Source organism: Oncorhynchus masou, chromosome 5 (assembly GCF_036934945.1).
Source record: "Oncorhynchus masou masou isolate Uvic2021 chromosome 5, UVic_Omas_1.1, whole genome shotgun sequence".
Taxonomy (NCBI): domain Eukaryota; kingdom Metazoa; phylum Chordata; class Actinopteri; order Salmoniformes; family Salmonidae; genus Oncorhynchus; species Oncorhynchus masou.
Window position 1 is genome coordinate 8652394 of NC_088216.1, and position 21514 is coordinate 8673907.

General features: G+C 43.5%; 1 protein-coding gene across 2 annotated transcripts in view; it reads left to right on the forward strand.

Annotated features, from left to right (window-relative positions):
- Positions 1-612: 612 nt before the first annotated feature.
- Positions 613-21514, forward strand: part of LOC135532479 (zinc finger protein 436-like) — a 781678-nt gene continuing 760776 nt past the window's right edge. Inside the window, exons 1-2 of one of the 2 annotated variants that reach the window (XM_064959987.1) lie at positions 613-1539; positions 9869-11208. In XM_064959987.1, coding sequence (XP_064816059.1) covers positions 849-1539; positions 9869-10485 — 1308 coding nt within the window. In that variant the 5' untranslated portion in view covers positions 613-848 and the 3' untranslated portion in view covers positions 10486-11208. Of the gene's footprint in view, positions 1540-9868; positions 11209-21514 lie in introns of those variants that run through there. The other variant, XM_064959983.1, reaches the window with a different exon arrangement.

Below are 21514 nucleotides of genomic sequence, written 5' to 3' on the forward strand. Positions count from 1 at the left end.
CCAATTGCATTGGCCACATACACATATTTAGCAGATGTTATTGCGGGTGTAGCGATATGCTGGTGTTCCTAGATCCAACAGCGCAGTAGTATCTAACGATTCACAACAATACACACACATCTAAAAGTAAAATAATGGAATTTAGAAATATATAAATATTAGGATGAGCAATGTGGCATTGACTAAAATACAGTAGAATACAGTATATGCATATGAAGTGAGTAAAACAGTATGTAAACATTATTAAAGTGACCAGTGATTCCATGTCTATGTACATAGGCCGGCAGCCTCTAAGGTGCAGGGTTGAGTAACCGGGTGGTAACCAGCTCAGTGATAAATAAAAAACAGTATGATGGCCTTGAGATAGAAGCTGTTTTTCAGTCTCTCGGTCCCAGCTTTGTTGATGTCTCGTCATTGTTGGTAATCAGACCTACTACTGTTGTGTCTTATAGTATTTAAATTCCCTCTTTACAAAATCCGCACTAATTCATGAACACACTTCTATGAAACAAATGTTCCCCCCCAAAATAAAATAAATACAACTGCGTTACCCACTCCAGTCAGCAGATGGCAGATGTTCAGATTTCAGGCGATCCTTCTAGTGTGACGTCTAATGTAGTGGACGGGACACTTCATCAACAGTAACAACCGTTCGTCGGCCACCTCCGTAGCCAACATTATCGAAAACAGTCACTGTGTTTTAAACATACTTCTGTCGTGTCTATATGTTGGCCCATTTAATGTAACGTTAATATTTACGTTGTTTTTCAGGTAGCTGGCTTGCTAAGTTAGTTTTGCACGAGGCTAATCGCTAATGCTAAGTAGCTAGCTAGTTAACATCCCCGATCATGAGTTCACTAAGCTACTCCACTCCTGCTGAAGAAGAAGAGGTCTGCTGGACGGAGAAAGAAGAAGAGGCTGTCACAGTTAAACAAGAAGTAGAGGATGAGGCTGTTACTGTGAAAGAAGAAGCGAATGAAGCTTTCAGAGTGAAAGAAGACGAGGAAGTTACAGTGAAAGAAGAGGAAGAAGTTTTTGGAGTGAAGATGGAGGGGGAGATGACTGTCACATTGAAAGAGGAAGAAGAGGAGGGGCAGATGACTGCAACGTTGAAAGAGGAAGAAGAGGAGGGGGAGATGACTGTCACGTTGAAAGAGGAAGAAGAGGAGGGGCAGATTACTGCAACGTTGAAAGAGGAAGAAGAGGGGCAGATTACTGTCACGTTGAAAGAGGAAGAAGAGGAGGGGCAGATTACTGTCACGTTGAAAGAGGAAGAAGAGGAGGGGCATATTACTGTCACGTTGAAAGAGGAAGAAGAGGAGGGGCAGATTACTGTCACGTTGAAAGAGGCAGAAGAGGAGGGGCAGATTACTGTCACGTTGAAAGAGGAAGAAGAGGAGGGGCAGATTACTGTCACGTTGAAAGAGGAAGAAGAGGAGGGGCAGATTACTGTCACGTTGAAAGAGGAAGAAGAGGAGGGGCAGATGACTGTCACGATGGAAGAGGAGGAAGAGGAGACGGGAGATCTGAGTAACACCAGTAAGTAGTGTCTTAAAAACGGGGGCACAAACTCTTCATGTTTGAAGATGAGGTATTGAAATTTAAAAGTTACTAATATTTGTATAAAAACGTGTAAGTGGACATATTGTGGACACATTTCTCATTACCCTAACACTTATTCAAGTTGCTGTAACAACTCCAATAATTGTTTTTATTCCGTTTTATTCACCCATGATGCATCATCTAGTGGAGGAGCACTGAGATGAGCCCAAGTTCGTTTCACTTGTGCAGTCAGAATGAGGATCTTATCCTCAAACACCCCCTTTACGACACTTGACCTTGACATTACCGAAATGACAAAAAAAGATTAGATTGGGAAAAACTTAAGAGACCCATTACCTTATCAACATGGAGGTATGAATGGGCTTTAGTGTTGTGGTAAACACTTAGAGAACCATTACCTTACCAACATGGGGATGTTGGGCTTTAGTGATGTGGTCAACACTTAGAGAACCATTACTTTACCAACATGGAGACATGAATGGGCTTTAGTGATGTGGTCAACACTTAGAGAACCATTACCTTACCAACATGGAGATGTTGGGCTTTAGTGATGTCGTCAACACTTAGAGACCCATTACCTTATCAACATGGAGGTATGAATGGGCTTTAGTGTTGTGGTAAACACTTAGAGAACCATTACCTTACCAACATGGGGATGTTGGGCTTTAGTGATGTGGTCAACACTTAGAGAACCATTACTTTACCAACATGGAGACATGAATGGGCTTTAGTGATGTGGTCAACACTTAGAGAACCATTACCTTACCAACATGGAGACATGAATGGGCTTTAATTATGTGGTAAACACTTAGACAACCATTAACTTACCAACATGGAGACATGAATGGGCTTTAGTGATGTGGTCAACACTTAGAGAACCATTACCTTACCAACATGGAGATGTTGGGCTTTAGTGATGTCGTCAACACTTAGAGACCCATTACCTTACCAACATGGATACATTGATGGGCTTTAGTGATGTGGTAAACACTAAGAGAACCATTAACTTACCAGCATGGAGATGTTGGGCTTTAGTGATGTGGTCAGTAGTTTGCTGACTCATAATGTCTGTCTCCTATTTCTTCCAGATGAAGCTGAGTGGCTCTCTTTACCAAAACACACATTTCTCATCACCGCATCATTTTTAGGCCTGTTTTGGTAATGAGAACCATCATTTCAGTAATGATAATAAGTTCATTCTAATGTATCGTCAGTGGGTGTGCTGTGCTGGTAACTTTCATTATTTACTAGGACCACCTATTGTATAGGTGAAAGCAGTAGGGGTTAAGCAGGGGTTGTCAATAAACATGGGTGTATAAACCCCATTTAATTAACATAAAGCCACAATCTGGAGTTTGTGTTATAGCAAAGAGCAACCCCTCCACTTAAAGAACGATATCCCCCTATTTTGACATGAGCACCTGTTATAACACCTACCTGTAGTGTTGTCAGATATCCTACCTGTTAGAACACCTACCTATAGTGTTATTAGATATCCTACCTGTTTTAACACCTACCTATAGTGCTGTTAGATATCCTACCTGTTATAACACCTACCTATAGTGTTATTAGATATCCTACCTGTTTTAACACCTACCTATAGTGTTGTTAGAGATCCTACCTGTTATAACACCTACCTATAGTGTTATTAGATATCCTACCTGTTATAACACCTACCTATAGTGTTGTTAGATATCCTACCTGTTATAACACCTACCTATGGTGTTGTTAGATATCCCACCTGTTATAACCCCTACCTATAGTGTTGTTAGATATCCTACCTGTTATAACACCTACCTATAGTGTTGTTAGATATCCCACCTGTTATAACATCTACCTATAGTGGGGCTTGGGGGTTGAAGCTGTTTAGACCTAGACTTGGCGCTCCGGTACCACTTGCCGTGCGGTAGTTCTCATTTACAATTGCGACCTGGCCAGGATAAAGCAAAGCAGTTCGACACATACAACGACAGAGTTACACATGGAGTAAAACAAACATACAGTCAATAATACAGTATAAACATTTAGTTTTACTTGTATTTAAGAGCAATTGGAGGCCACGGAAGGAGAGTTGTATGGCATTGAAGCTTGCCTGGAGGGTTGTTAACACAGTGTCCAAAGAAGGGCCAGAAGTATACAGAATGGTGTCGTCTGCGTAGAGGTGGATCAGAGACTCACCAGCAGCAAGAGCGACCTCATTGATGTATACAGAGAAGAGAGTCGGTCCAAGAATTGAACCCTGTGGCACCCCCATAGAGACTGCCAGAGGTCCGTACAGCAGACCCTCCGATTTGACACACTGAACTCTATCAGAGAAGTAGTTGGTGAACCAGGCGAGGCAATCATTTGAGAAACCAAGGCTGTCGAGTCTGCCGATGAGGATGTGGTGATTGACAGAGTCGAAAGCCTTGGCCAGATCAATGAACACGGCTGCACAGTAATGTTCCTTATCGATGGCGGTTAAGATATCGTTTAGGACCATGAGCGTGGCTGAGGTGCACCCATGACCAGCTCTGAAACCAGATTGCATAGCAGAGAAGGTATGGTGAGATTCGAAATGGTCGGTAATCTGTTTGTGGACTTGGCTTTCGAAGACCTTAGAAAGGCATGGTAATATAGATATAGGTCTGTAGCAGTTTGTGTCAATAGTGTCCCCCCCTTTGAAGAGGGGGATGACCGCAGCTGCTTTCCAATCTTTTGGAATCTCAGACGACACGAAAGAGAGGTTGAACAGGCTAGTAATAGGGGTGGCAACAATTTCGGCAGATAATTTTAGAAAGAAAGGGTCCAGATTGTCTAGCCCGGCTGATTTGTAGGGGTCCAGATTTTGCAGCTCTGTCAGAACATCAGCTGAACGGATTTGGGAGAAGGAGAAATGGGGAAGGCTTGGGCGAGTTGCTGTGGGGGGTGCAGTGCTGTTGACCGGGGTAGGAGTAGTCAGGTGGAAATGTCCCAGAACGTTTTTGAGTTAGTGTTGCAGGAAGCAAATTACTGCTTGAAAAAGCTAGCCTTGGCTTTTCTAACTGCCGGTGTATAATGGTTTCTAGCTTCCCTGAACAGCTGCATATCACGGGGGCTGTTCGATGCTAATGCAGAACGCAATAGGATGTTTTTGTGTTGGTTAAGGGCAGTTAGGTCTGGGGAGAACCAAGGGCTATATCTGTTCCTGGTTCTACATTTCTTGAATGGGGCATGTTTATTTAAGATGGTTTGGAAGGCATTTAAAAAAATATCCAGGCATCCTCTACTGACGGGATGAGATCAATATCCTTCCAGGCTACCCCGGCCAGGTCGATTAGAAAGGCCTGCTCGCTGAAGTGTTTCAGGGAGCGTTTTACAGTGATGAGTGGAGGTCGTTTGACCGCTGACCCATTACGGATGCAGGCAATGAGGCAGTGATCGCTGAGATCTTGGTTGAAGACAGCAGAGGTGTATTTAGAGGGCAAGTTGGTTAGGATGATATCTATGAGGGTGCCCGTGTTTAAGGCTTTGGGGAGGTACCTGGTAGGTTCATTGATAATTTGTGTGAGATTGAGGGCATCAAGTTTAGATTGTAGGATGCCTGGGGTGTTAAGCATGTTCCAGTTTAGGTCGCCTAGCAGCACGAGCTCTGAAGATAGATGGGGGGCAATCAGTTCACATATGGTGTCCAGAGCACAGCTGGGGGCAGAGGGTGGTCTATAGCAGGCTGCAACGGTGAGAGACTTGTTTTTAGAGAGGTGGATTTTTAAAAGTAGAAGTTCAAATTGTTTGGGTATAGACCTGGATAGTAGGACAGAACTCTGCAGGCTATCTTTGCAGTAGATTGCAACACCGCCCCCTTTGGCAGTTCTATCTTGTCTGGAAATGTTGTAGTTTGGAATTAAAATTTCAGAATTTTTGGTAGTCTTCCTAAGCCAGGATTCAGACACAGCTAGAACATCCGGGTTGGCAGAGTGTGCTAAAGCAGTGAATAGAACAAACTTAGGGAGGAGGCTTCTAATGTTAACATGCATGAAACCAAGGCTATTACGGTTACAGAAGTCGTCAAAGGAGAGCGCCTGGGGAATAGGAGTGGAGCTAGGCACTGCAGGGCCTGGATTCACCTCTACATCGCCAGAGGAACGGAGGGGGAGTAGAATAAGGGTGCGGCTAAAAGCAATAAGAATTGGTCGTCTAGAACGTCTGGAACAGAGAGTAAAAGGAGGTTTCTGGGGGCAATAAAATAGCATCAAGGTATAATGTACAGACAAAGGTATGGTAGGATGTGAATACAGTGGAGGTAAACCTAGGTATTGAGTGATGAAGAGAGAGATATTGTCTCTAGAAACATCATTGAATCCAGGAGATGTCATTGCATGTGTGGGTGGTGGAACTAATAGGTTGGATAAGGTATAGTGAGCAGGACTAGAGGCTCTACAGTGAAATAAGCCAATAAACACTAACCAGAACAGCAATGGACAAGGCATATTGACATTAAGGAGAGGCATGCTTTGTCGAGTGATCAAAAGGGTCCGGAGAGTGGAGAGGTTGGTTGAGGGCCACGGCGATTTAGACAGCTAGCCAGGCCATCGGTAGCAAGCTAGCATAGGATGGAGGTCTGTTATTAGCCACCTCTTGCGTTCCGTCAGTAGATTAGTGGGGTTCCGTGTGGTAGAGGGGATTAATCCAAATCACACAACAACAACAAAAATAAAAACAATAGATATAGTTAGAGGCCCAAGAAGAAGAAAATAATAATAATAATAATAAATAATAATATAAATAAATAAATTGTCCGATTGTCTATTCAGATAGCAGCCGATAAGACAGCTAGCAGGCCGCAGATGGGCGTTCAGGTAACGTCGCGACGGAGGAGCCAGCCGGATAACTCCTTCGGTTAGATAACGTCGGCAGTCCAGCCGTGAAGGCCCGGTGGGGCTCCGCGTAGGCAGCGAAACGGGTCCAGATAGGTGACCGCAGCCCAGGAGTGATTGATGGAACTCTTCAGCTGGCTAGCTCCGGAATAATTGATGTTTGCTCCGGAATCGACGAAAGCTTTAACTAGCTTCTGATTAGCTTCTGGATTAGCTTCTGGCTAGCTCCTGGCTAGCTTCTGACCTTGCTTCTGATTAGCTTCTGGCTAGCTCCTGGCTAGTTTCTGGCTAGCTTCTTGGAGTTTCTGGCTAGCTTCTTGGAGGATTACAGATTTGAGATAAAAAAGTATTATTTACAAATATAAATTGGTGAGGTGGGTTGCAGGAGAGTGTTTTGAAGATGAGTTTATGGAAAAAAAGAAAAAAAAATGTATGAAAAAAGTTGTAAATATATATATATACGGGACACGACAAGACGAGGACAAAAGACGTCTGAACTGCTATGCCATCTTGGATAGTGGATGACCATAAAAGTCTGTGCGACTTGGCACAGCAAAATAATTTGGTTACTGACCTGCCCTACATCATAGAAGGCACTTCAAGTCGAACTAGGACATTTTGACATTTCTGACTCACTAACTCGTCATGGAAAGTTTCCCACTTGTGAAGTATTAGAATCAACCAGTAGGAAGCTCTACGCTAATAACTTACATTCATTTTAACTCTGAGGTTCCAAGTTTCCGATGGCATGAGATCCTATGATTAGGATGGCTGGAGTCTTTGACGTTTTTTAGGGCCTTCCTCTGACACCACCTTGTATAGAGGTCCTGGATGGCAGGAAGCTTGGCCCCAGTGATGTACTGGGCCGTTCGTACTACCCTCTGTAGTTCCTTGCGGTCGGAGGTCAAGCAGTTGCCATACCAGACAGTGATGCAACCAGTCAGGATGCTCTCGCTGGTGCTGCTGTAGGACCTTTTGAGGATCTGATGACCTATGCCAAATATTTTCAGTCTCCTGAGGGGGAATAGGTTTTACCGTGCCCTCTTCACAGGTGTCTTGGTGTGCTTGGACCATGTTAGTTTGTTGGTGATGTGGAAAACCAAGGAACTTGAAGCTCTCAACCTGCTCCACTGCAGCCCCATCGATGAGAATGGGGGTGTGCTCGGTCCTCTTTTTCCTGTAGTCCATAATCATCTCCTTTGTCTTGATCACGTTGTCTTGATCACGTTGAGGGAGAGGTTGTTGTCCTGGCACCACATGGACAGGTCTCTGACCTCCTCCCTATGTCGGCTCAAACTGAATTATTCCACTGTTCTATCGTTCGCAACATACTTCAGTCTGAGGGTGTGATTTTAACTGACTGGTCCGGAAGGGCCCATACAGACCCGAACGTGGCTTCTGCAGTAGAGAGAGAAGGGCCCATACAGATCCGAACGTGACTTCTGCAGTAGAGAGAGAAGGGCCCATACAGATCTGAATGTGACTTCTGCAGTAGAAAGAGAAGGGCCCATACAGATCCGAACGTGACTTCTGCAGTAGAGAGAGAAGGGCCCATACAGATCCGAACGTGACTTCTGCAGTAGAGAGAGAAGGGCCCATACAGATCCGAACGTGACTTCTGCAGTAGAGAGAAGGGCCCATACAGATCCGAACGTGACTTCTGCAGTAGAGAGAGAAGGGCCCATACAGATCCGAACGTGGCTTCTGCAGTGGAGAGAGAAGGGCCCATACAGATCCGAACGTGACTTCTGCAGTAGAGAGAGAAGGGCCCATACAGATCCGAACGTGACTTCTGCAGTAGAGAGAGAAGGGCCCATACAGATAATTTCTGCTGCTAAATAATTTCTGCTGCTCTTGCTTTTCACGAAAGTGGAGCGTTGCACATGACGCTTGTTGTCCAATCACAAGTCATCAAAGCAGCGCTAGGCTACAGATCCTCTCTGTGTGGCAAAAGTTAGGAGACACAGGACCTTGCGTTTTCCGCCCGTGGCACGGCCTTCTGCACAACATGTTAACCAATCAGGACAGGAACTCAGTTTGGAAAACAGAAGCCCGATGGGGAGGATCAATGTTCAGTTCAGTTCATCTCTTTCTTCTACTGATGTAGGATGTCATAAGGTGAATTCACCAATTTGTAAGTCGCTCTGGATAAGAGCGTCTGCCAAATGACTTAAATGTAATGTAAATGTACTGAAGCACTTCAGTAGTGGCTGGTCAAGTCACTTAGGATTGTAGGCAAACAGCAAAATGGATTCATTAATAGAAGATGGAATTAAAACGGAATAAAAGGTCAAGGAGAAGGATAGTCTGCAACGACCAAGAGCCAACAGGTAGACTGCTACCTAATAGTCTGAATGGAGTTGTTGTTGTTGTTTGTAACTGTAGGATCGGAACGCGTATGCACTCCCGGCCTGAATTAGAGTAGCTAGCTAACCTTAGCTATGTAGCTTAACGAGTTTCTCCCGGGTTTTTAGTCCAAGACAGGTACTATCTTATTTGATAAGTAACCTAGTAATGGTAGCTATTAGTCTACTGTAGCCCGGGCTTTCATAGTACGGCCCCTCTCAGCTTCAGATAATAAAGTAGTTTAAAAAAATACAACTTTCCTGCTGCTTTTTGTTAGTTCGGATCCGGGTGGTAGAACCCCAGGTCCCTTTCTAATCCGGGTGGTAGAACCCCAGGTCCCCTTCTGATCCGGGTGGTAGAACCCCAGGTCCCTTTAGGATCCGGGTGGTAGAACCCCAGGTCCCTTTAGGATCCGGGTGGTAGAACCCCAGGTCCCCTTCTGATCCGGGTGGTAGAACCCCAGGTCCCTTTAGGATCCGGGTGGTAGAACCCCAGGTCCCTTTAGGATCCGGGTGGTAGAACCCCAGGTCCCTTTAGGATCCGGGTGGTAGAACCCCAGGTCCCCTTTAGGATCCGGGTGGTAGAACCCCAGGTCCCTTTAGGATCTGGGTGGTAGAACCCCAGGTCTCTTTAGGATCCGGGTGGTAGAACCCCAGGTCCCTTTCTGATCCGGGTGGTAGAACCCCAGGTCCCTTTAGGATCCGGGTGGTAGAACCCCAGGTCCCTTTAGGATCTGGGTGGTAGAACCCCAGGTCCCTTTCTGATCCGGGTGGTAGAACCCCAGGTCCCTTTAGGATCCGGGTGGTAAAACCCAGGTCCCTTTCTGATCCGGGTGGTAGAACCCCAGGTCCCTTTAGGATCTGGGTGGTAGAACCCCAGGTCCTTTTAGGATCCGGGTGGTAGAACCCCAGGTCCCTTTTGGATCCCGGTGGTAGAACCCAGGTCTCTTTCGGAACAGGTCTTTTGGACCCGTGAAGACCTCTACCTCCAACCAGGATATCTGGAAAACTTGGGATTTTTGTGAAAAGATACCTGGGTTTTTGCAACCCTAATAGAAATAAAGTTGTATCATGTTTCAGGTTTCATTCAGGTCTTTGTTTAACAAAATAATATGTCTTTGGCAGGAAAGAGACCAGATTCTCACTCCAGTAGGAAGAGATTCTCCGATAAAGGGAAGAGTCCTTCAGGGAAACCAGAACCAGAGACTCCCAAACCAGCAAGAGGACACCACTGTTCCCAGTGTGGAAAGAGTTTTATGAAGTTACGGAACCTTAAAGAGCATGAGAGGACACACACGGGAGAAAAGCCTTTCCAATGTTCCCAGTGTGGAAAGAGTTTTACCGTGTTAGTTAACATGAAAAGGCATGAGAGAATACACACTGGAGAAAAGCCATTCCATTGTTCCCAATGTGGAAAGAGTTTTACCTTGCTAGTTAACATGAAAAGGCATGAGAGAATACACACAGGAGAAAAGCCTTACCAATGTTCTCAGTGTGGCAAGAGTTTTACCCAGTTAGGGAGCCTGAAAATACATAACAGAATACACTCTGGAAAGAAGTCTTACCACTGCTCCCAATGTGGGAAGAGTTTTAACCTGTTAAAGCACCTGAAATCACATGAAAGAACACATTCAGGAGAGAAGCCTTTCCACTGTTCTCAATGTGGAAAGACATTTTCTCAGTCAGAGGACCTGAAATCACATGAGAGAATAGAGAGGCTGTGTTCTGACTTGTGTTTTTGACTGGGAATTTGTGTTTTTGTTAATGCAACTTGAAGTCATATTGTTGATATGAAACCTTACTAACATACACCTTAGCCAAATATATTTAAACTCAGTTTTTCACAATTCCTGACATTAAATCCTTGTAAAAATGCCCTGTCTTAGGTCAGTTAGGATCACCACTTTATATTAAGAATGTGAAATGTCAGAATAATAGTAGAGAGAATGATTTATTTCAGCTTTTATTTCTTTCATCACATTCCCAGTGGGTCAGAAGTTCACATACACTCAATTAGTATTTGGTAGCATTGCCTTTAAATTGTTTAACTTGGGTCAAACATTTCGGGTAGCCTTCCACAAGCTTCTCACAATATGTTGGGTGAATTTTGGCCAATTCCTCCTGACAGAGATGGTGTAAATGGGTCAGGTTTGTAGGCCTCCTTGCTCGCACACTCTTTTTCAGTTCTTCCCTTACATTTTCTATAGGATTGAGGTCAGGGCTTTGTGATGGCCACTCCAATACCTTGACTTTGTTGTCCAGTTAAGTAATTTTGCCACAACTTTGGAAGTGTGCTTGGGACCATTGTCCATTTGGAAGACCCGTTTGCAACCAAGCTTTAACTTCCTGACTGATGTCATGAGATGTTGTTTCAATATATCAATATAATTTTCCTTCCTCCTGAGGCCATTTATTTAATGAAGTGCAACAGTCCCTCCTGTAGCAAAGTACCCACACAACATGATGCTGTCACCCCGTGCTTCACAGTTGGGATGGTGTTCTTCGGCTTGCAAGCCTCCCCTTTTTCCTCCAAAAATAATGATGGTCATTATGGCCAAACAGTTCTATTTTTGTTTCATCAGACCAGACGACATTTCTCCAAAAAGTATGATCTTTGTCCCCATGTGCAGTTGCAAACCGTAGTCTGGCTTTTTTATGGCAGTTTTGGAGCAGTGGCTTCTTCCTTGCTGAGCGGCCTTTCAGGTTATGTCAATATAGAACTCATTTTACTGTGGATATAGATACTTTTGTACCTGTTTCCTCCAGCATCTTCACAAGGTCCTTTGCTGCTGTTCTGGGATTGATTTGCACTTTTCGCACCATAGTACGTTCATCTCTAGGAGACAGAACGCGTCTCCTTCCTGAGCGGTATAACGGCTGCATGGTCCCATGGTGTTTATACTTGCGTACTGTTGTTTGTACAGATGAACGTGGTACCTTCAGGCGTTTGCAAATTGCTCCCAAGGATGAAACAGACTTGTGGAGGTCTACAATTTTTTTGGCTGATTTCTTTTGATTTTCTCATGATGTCAAGCAAAGAGGCACTGAGTTTGAAGGTAGGCCTTGAAATACATCCACAGGTACACCTCCAATTGACAAAAATGATGTAAATTAGTCTAGCAGAAGCTTCTAAAGCCATGACATAATTTTCTGGAATTTTCCAAGCTGTTAAAAGGCAAAGTCAACTTAGTGTATGTCAACTTCTGACCCACTGAATTGTGATACAGTGAATTATAAGTGAAATAATCTGTCTGTAAACAATTGTTGGAAAAATTACTTATGTCATGCACAAAGTAGATGTCCTAACTGACTTGCCAAAACTATAGTTTGTTAACAATAAATGTGTGGAGTGGTTGAAAAACTTACGACCTCAACTGTATCTAGGATTCCATGCTGGTCCATACTCACAGTCAATAACACATCTCTAGAGATCCATGCTGGTCCATAGTCACAGTCAATAACACATCTCTAGGGTTCCATGCTGGTTCCATAGTCACAGTCAATAACACATCTCTAGGGTTCCATGCTGGTCCATAGTCACAGTCAATAACACATCTCTAGGTATCCATACTCAGAGTCAATAACACATCTCTAGGGTTCCATGCTGGTCCATAGTCACAGTCAATAACACATCTCTAGGGTTCCATGCTGGTCCATAGTCACAGTCAATAACACACCTCTAGGGTTCCATGCTGGTCCATAGTCACAGTCAATAACACATCTCTAGGGTTCCATGCTGGTCCATACTCGCAGTCAATAACACATCTCTAGGGTTCCATGCTGGTCCATAGTCACAGTCAATAACACATCTCTAGGGTTCCATGCTGGTCCATAGTCACAGTCAATAACACATCTCTAGGGTTCCATGCTGGTCCATACTCACTGTCAATAACACATCTCTAGGTGTCCATGCTGGTCCATAGTCACAGTCAATAACACATCTCTAGGTGTCCATGCTGGTCCATAGTCACAGTCAATAACACATCTCTAGGGTTCCATGCTGGTCCATAGTCACAGTCAATAACACATCTCTAGGTGTCCATGCTGGTTTGGTTGATAGAGGACTGCTGACTGCAGATGGGGGTGTTTAAAGGGCTAGACCCACCCCTTTCAGGTTGACTGAGGTGTGGCAACCAGTAAGGAGCAGGGATGGGAGGAGTTTGTACAATCTAGTCTGAAATCAGATTTTAAAATGTGTATTTTATTGTGATCCATGGATTATAATTGATTGAAGTGTGAACCCTTAGACATGAATTATATGATTTGGGTCAAATTCTAATGGTCGATTATTAGATTTTATAGCGTTGCTTTATTCTAACTTTGAAACCTCTTGAATTTTGTTGTTTTGTTTCATTGAGTTCATTTGTGTAACTAGGCAACAAGCTAAAGGCCAAGATACGGTTGGAGAGGTAAGGTAAAAGTAGCCGAAAGTTGACCTGTCGGAGGAGGCACCGACTGCACTTAGATGTACAAGGAGGGACAATGACAATGATATCACATGTTAATGTCTCCTGGCTCAGAGTTGAGGCGCGATTGACTGCATCACTGTTGGTCTTTTGCGTGAGGTGTTGATGTGCTGAATGTACTGACTGTCTGTTTCAACCAGTTAGCACACAGTTTGAACATTCATGGGTACAACACAAGACATGCAACCAGTGGTCTCTTCACAGTCCCAGGTCCAGAACAGAGGCTAAGAAAAGCACAGTATTAAATACAACTCTGTCACCCAGGTAACTCAAGATAGACCGTATTAAATAGAACTCTGTCACCCAGGTAACTCAAGATAGACCGTATTAAATAGAACTCTGTCACCCAGGTAACTCAAGACAGACCATATTAAATAGAACTCTCTGTCACCCAGGTAACTCAAGATAGACCGTATTAAATAGAACCATGACTAAATAGAACTCTGTCACCCAGGTAACTCAAGATAGACCGTATTAAATAGAACTCTGTCACCCAGGTAACTCAAGATAGACCATATTAAATAGAACTCTCTGTCACCCAGGTAACTCAAGATAGACAGTATTAAATAGAACTCTCTGTCACCCAGGTAACTCAAGATAGACCATATTAAATAGAACTCTCTGTCACCCAGGTAACTCAAGATAGACAGTATTAAATAGAACTCTCTGTCACCCAGGTAACTCAAGATAGACAGTATTAAATGAAACTCTTTCACCCAGGTAACTCAAGATAGACCGTATTAAATAGAACTCTGTCACCCAGGTAACTCAAGATAGACAGTATTAAATGAAACTCTGTCACCCAGGTAACTCAAGATAGACAGTAATAAATAGAACTCTCTGTCACCCAGGTAACTCAAGATAGTCAGTATTAAATAGAACTCTCTGTCACCCAGGTAACTCAAGATAGACCGTATTAAATAGAACTCTGTCACCCAGGTACCTCAAGATAGACAGTATTAAATAGAACTCTCTGTCACCCAGGTAACTCAAGATAGACAGTATTAAATAGAACTCTCTGTCACCCAGGTACCTCAAGATAGTCAGTATTAAATAGAACTCTCTGTCACCCAGGTAACTCAAGATAGACCGTATTAAATAGAACTCTGTCACCCAGGTAACTCAAGATAGACCATATTAAATAGAACTCTCTGTCACCCAGGTAACTCAAGATAGACCATATTAAATAGAACTCTCTGTCACCCAGGTAACTCAAGATAGTCAGTATTAAATAGAACTCTCTGTCACCCAGGTAACTCAAGATAGACCGTATTAAATAGAACTCTGTCACCCAGGTAACTCAAGATAGACAGTATTAAATGAAACTCTGTCACCCAGGTAACTCAAGATAGACAGTATTAAATAGAACCATGACTAAATAGAACTCTCTGTCACCCAGGTAACTCAAGATAGACCGTATTAAATAGAACTCTGTCACCCAGGTAACTCAAGATAGACAGTATTAAATGAAACTCTGTCACCCAGGTAACTCAAGATAGTCAGTATTAAATAGAACTCTCTGTCACCCAGGTAACTCAAGATGGACCATATTAAATAGAACTCTGTCACCCAGGTACCTCAAGATAGACAGTATTAAATGAAACTCTGTCACCCAGGTAACTCAAGATAGACAGTATTAAATAGAACCATGACTAAATAGAACTCTCTGTCACCCAGGTAACTCAAGATAGACAGTATTAAATGAAACTCTGTCACCCAGGTAACTCAAGATAGTCAGTATTAAATAGAACTCTCTGTCACCCAGGTAACTCAAGATAGACCGTATTAAATAGAACTCTGTCACCCAGGTAACTCAAGATAGACCATATTAAATAGAACTCTCTGTCACCCAGGTAACTCAAGATAGACAGTATTAAATGAAACTCTGTCACCCAGGTAACTCAAGATAGTCAGTATTAAATAGAACTCTCTGTCACCCAGGTAACTCAAGATAGAAAGTATTAAATAGAACTCTCTGTCACCCAGGTAACTCAAGATAGACAGTATTGAATAGAACCATGACTAAATAGAACTCTCTGTCACCCAGGTAACTCAAGATAACAATAAAAAGATATTAAAACCAGACAAAAGAACACCTTACGGCAGGACGGGGAGTGAAGAGAGAAATTGTTTTAATAATCGGGGCGGCAGGGTAGCCTAAGTGGTGAGAGCGTTGGACTAGTAACCGAAAGGTTGCAAGTTCGAATACCCGAGCTGACAAGGTACAAATCTGTCGTTCTGCCCCTGAACAGGCAGTTAACCCACTGTTCCTAGGCCGTCATTGAAAACAAGAATTTGTTCTTAACTGACTTGCCTAGTAAAATAAAGGTAAAATAAAATAAATGAATAAATAATAGACGTTGTATTATATGGGAGCACAAGCATGTCGATCCACTCGCATTAACATCTGCTAACCATGTGTATGTGACAAATAACATTTGATTTGAATTTGATTTGTAGTGATTATGTGGTGGTTGTGATACCACTGTGGTATATATGTTTGTCTGGGTATGTGATACCACTGTGGTATATGTCTGTCTGGGCCTGGGTATGTGATACCACTGTGGTATATGTCTGTCTGGGCCTGGGTATGTGATACCACTGTGGTATATGTCTGTCTGGGCCTGGGTATGTGATACCACTGTGGTATATATGTCTGTCTGGGTATGTGATACCACTGTGGTATATGTTTGTCTGGGTATGTAATACCACTGTGGTATATGTCTGTCTGGGCCTGGGTATGTGATACCACTGTGGTATATGTCTGTCTGGGCCTGGGTATGTGATACCACTGTGGTATATATGTCTGTCTGGGTATGTGATACCACTGTGGTATATGTTTGTCTGGGTATGTAATACCACTGTGGTATATGTCTGTCTGGGCCTGGGTATGTGATACCCACTGTGGTATATGTCTGTCTGGGCCTGGGTATGTGATACCACTGTGATATATGTCTGTCTGGGCCTGAGTATGTGATACCACTGTGGTATATGTTTGTCTGGGCCTGGGTATGCTATATATGTTTGTCTGGGCCTGAGTGTGTGATACCACTGTGGTATATGTCTGTCTGGGTATGTGATACCACTGTGGTATATGTCTGTCTGGGCCTGGGTATGCTATATATGTTTGTCTGGGCCTGAGTATGTGATACCACTGTGGTATATATGTTTGTCTGGGTATGTGATACCACTGTGGTATATGTTTGTCTGGGTATGTGATACCACTGTGGTATATGTCTGTCTGGGTATGTGATACCACTGTGGTATATGTTTGTCTGGGTATGTGATACCACTGTGGTATATGTTTGTCTGGGCCTGAGTATGTGATACCACTGTGGTATATGTCTGTCTGGGTATGTGATACCACTGTGGTATATGTCTGTCTGGGTATGTGATACCACTGTGGTATATGTTTGTCTGGGTATGTGATACCACTGTGGTATATGTTTGTCTGGGCCTGAGTATGTGATACCACTGTGATATATGTCTGTCTGGGTATGTGATACCACTGTGGTGTATGTTTGTCTGGGTATGTGATACCACTGTGGTATATGTTTGTCTGGGTATGTGATACCACTGTGGTGTATGTTTGTCTGGGTATGTGATACCACTGTGGTGTATGTTTGTCTGGGTATGTGATACCACTGTGGTATATGTTTGTCTGGGCCTGGGTATCTTGAGACGAATGCACTCAGCTGTGTGGGTCTCTGGATGTTAATGTAGTACTGGGTTTTGTTTGTTGTGTTTTGATTCCTTTTTTCGGACCCCTGGAAGAGCAGCCGCTGCCTCCCGACCAGCTCGTTCAGGGGAACCTTATGAAATAAATTAAACGGTAAAAGATTCTGACTGTATCGCCACTGCGGTCTAAGTTACTGGGTGAACAGTCTGACCCGGTGTACAGAACAGGATGAGACTGTACATCAGGTCACATGACTGATTATGTAAATGCCGGATCTCTACGGCCAGACGCGTCATTCACCCAAGTGTCGTCAAAATGGTGCCCGTTCTGTCTGAGATCTCGTATGCGACTAAAGATACAAACCTACCCTCATAATAAAGTACGAACAGACCGAGACCCGTCCACAGTAACAGAATGCCAAGAGTAAAGCAAATCTGTCATCAAGGCAAAGGGTGGCTTTCTGAAGAATCTCAAATATGAAAGATATTCTGGATATGTTTGAAGACTTTTATTTTTTTTGGTTACTACATGATTCCATGTGTGTGATGTCATAGTTTTGATGTCTTCACTGTTATTCTACGATGTAGAAAATAGTGAAAATAAACAAAAGCCCTTGAATGAGTAGATGTGTCCAAACTTTTGACTGGTATTGTATATTAATATACAATACCATTTCTCCTGACAGTGAAAGAACTGCTTTGGCAGCTTCATGAAACAGAGGCGTACTTCACTGCACCACACCAAGAGAGCAGCAGAGGGGTACTTCACTGCACCACACCAAGAGAGCAGCAGAGGGGTACTTCACTGCACCACACCAAGACAGCAGCAGAGGGGTACTTCACTGCACCACACCAAGAGAGCAGCAGAGGGGTACTTCACTGCACCACACCAAGACAGCAGCAGAGGGGTACTTCACCTTCACCACACCAAGAGATCAGTAGAGGGGTACTTCACCTGCACCACACCAAGACAGCAGTAGAGGGGTACTTCACTGCACCACACCAAGATAGCAGCAGAGGGGTACTTCACTGCACCACACCAAGACAGCAGTAGAGGGGTACTTCACCTGCACCACACCAAGACAGCAGCAGAGGGGTACTTCACTGCACCACACCAATAGAGCAGCAGAGGGGTACTTCACTGCACCACACCAAGAGAGCAGCAGAGGGGTACTTCACCTGCACCACACCAAGACAGCAGCAGAGGGGTACTTCACTGCACCCCACCAAGAGAGGGGTACTTCACTGCACCACACCAAGACAGCAGCAGAGGGGTACTTCACCTGCACCACACCAAGAGATCAGCAGAGGGGTACTTCACTGCACCACACCAAGACAGCAGCAGAGGGGTACTTCACTGCACCACACCAAGACAGCAGCAGAGGGGTACTTCACCTGCACCACACCAAGACAGCAGCAGAGGGGTACTTCACTGCACCACACCAAGAGAGCAGCAGAGGGGTACTTCACTGCACCACACCAAGACAGCAGCAGAGGGGTACTTCACTGCACCACACCAAGAGAGCAGCAGAGGGGTACTTCACCTGCACCACACCAAGAGAGGGGTACTTCACTGCACCACACCAAGACAGCAGCAGAGGGGTACTTCACTGCACCACACCAAGAGAGCAGCAGAGGGGTACTTCACTGCACCACACCAAGAGAGCAGCAGAGGTTGCTGAACTATCAGCAAAAATACAATGAGGAGTTCTCTGTTTCAAACGGCTACCCAATGTCCTTGCTCCGGTCCAAACGCTACGCCCACAGACAGAGGGGTTTCTTCTCCACGATGACTCTGGATCTGAGGACCTCCACGATGACTCTGGATCTGAGGACCTCTACGATGACTCTGGATCTGAGGACCTCCACGATGACTCTGGATCTGAGGACCTCCACGATGACTCTGGATCTGAGGACCTCCACGATGACTCTGGATCTGAGGACCTCCACGATGACTCTGGATCTGAGGACCTCCACGATGACTCTGGATCTGAGGACCTCCACGATGACTCTGGATCTGAGTACCTCCACGATGACTCTGGATCTGAGGACCTCCACGATGACTCTGGATCTGAGTACCTCCGCGATGACTCTGGATCTGAGGACCTCCACGATGACTCTGGATCTGAGGACCTTCACGATGACTCTGGATCTGAGGACCTCCACGATGACTCTGGATCTGAGGACCTCCACGATGACTCTGGATCTGAGGACCTCCACGATGACTCTGGATCTGAGGACCTCCACGATGACTCTGGACCTGAGGACCTCCACGATGACTCTGGATCTGAGGACCTCCACGATGACTCTGGATCTGAGGACCTCCACAATGACTCTGGATCTGAGGACCTCCACGATGACTCTGGATCTGAGTACCTCCACGATGACTCTGGATCTGAGTACCTCCACGATGACTCTGGATCTGAGTACCTCCACGATGACTCTGGATCTGAGGACCTCCACGATGACTCTGGATCTGAGGACCTCCACGATGACTCTGGATCTGAGTACCTCCACGATGACTCTGGATCTGAGGACCTCCACGATGACTCTGGATTTGAGGACCTCCACGATGACTCTGGATCTGAGTACCTCCGCGATGACTCTGGATCTGAGGACCTCCACGATGACTGGATCTGAATACATGCGTGGTATTACAATACTTACAAGAGGGGTCATCATTAAGATCAGTGATTTTATTTTTATTAAATTGGTGTAAACAAATGACACAGTCTGATGATGAATTGGGTTACTGAATCTCTAGTACAGTTTTTTGAAGGCAATCTATGCAACGCTCATTTCTGAAACCAGCTTATCATTACCGTTACGAAACCCTCTTGTCATTACCGTTTCAAAACCCTCTTGTCATTACCGTTTCAAAACCCTCTTGTCATTACCATAATGAAACCCTCTTGTCATTACCATAATGAAACCCTCTTGTCATTACCGTAATGAAACCCTCTTGTCATTACCGTAATGAAACCCTCTTGTCATTACCGTAATGAAACCCTCTTGTCATTACCGTTTCAAAACCCTCTTGTCATTACCATAATGAAACCCTCTTGTCATTACCGTAATGAAACCCTCTTGTCATTACCGTAATGAAACCCTCTTGTCATTACCGTTTCAAAACCCTCTTGTCATTACCATAATGAAACCCTCTTGTCATTACCGTAATGAAACCCTCTTGTCATTACCGTAATGAAACCCTCTTGTCATTACCGTAATGAAATCCTCTTGTCATTACCGTAACGCACCAATATTTAGGATTTATTAGTCAAAATAAAATGGATACTTAAGTAATTTTGGCTTTTATTATTTATACATAAAAATAACATAACAATTATTATGAAATAGATCAATCGAATCTTAGTGATCCAAGAGCAATTTCTTTTTTGTAATTGTCAAGTGCCAGTTTCATGAAATTCAGCCAGCTATTGAATAAAAAATATTGTTGAGTTGTTTAAAGTTCTTCAAGGGAAAATCAAAGGGTGTGTGCAGTGTGTGTGTGTTTCTATTGCATGAACAATCCCAAGTTTGTTTGAGGTTGGTTTTATCGTTGGGTGGGATGGTGAACATTGACACTTACGAAAATATATTATGAAGGTGACATGGATCTAGCTAATGTGATTAATATATTATGAAGGTGACATGGATCTAGCTAATGTGATTAATATATTATGAAGGTGACATGGATCTAGCTAATGTGATTAATATATTATGAAGGTGACATGGATCTAGCTAATGTGATTAATATATTATGAAGGTGACATGGATCTAGCTAATGTGATTTATATATTATGGAGGTGACACGGATCTAGCTAATGTGATTAATATATTATGAAGGTGACATGGATCTAGCTAATGTGATTTATATATTATGAAGGTGACATGGATCTAGCTAATGTGATTATATATTATGAAGGTGACATGGATCTAGCTAATGTGATTTATATATTATGGAGGTGACATGGATCTAGCTAATGTGATTTATATATTATGAAGGTGACATGGATCTAGCTAATGTGATTTATATATTATGGAGGTGACATGGATCTAGCTAATGTGATTTATATATTATGAAGGTGACATGGATCTAGCTAATGTGATTTATATACTATGAAGGTGACATGGATCTAGCTAATGTGATTTATATATTATGAAGGTGACATGGATCTAGCTAATGTGATTTATATATTATGAAGGTGACATGGATCTAGCTAATGTGATTTATATATTATGGAGGTGACATGGATCTAGCTAATGTGATTTATATATTATGGAGGTGACATGGATCTAGCTAATGTGATTTATATATTATGGAGGTGACATGGATCTAGCTAATGTGATTATATTATGAAGGTGACATGGATCTAGCTAATGTGATTAATATATTATGAAGGTGACATGGATCTAGCTAATGTGATTTATATATTATGGAGGTGACATGGATCTAGCTAATGTGATTTATATATTATGAAGGTGACATGGATCTAGCTAATGTGATTTATATATTATGGAGGTGACATGGATCTAGCTAATGTGATTTATATATTATGAAGGTGACATGGATCTAGCTAATGTGATTTATATATTATGAAGGTGACATGGATCTAGCTAATGTGAT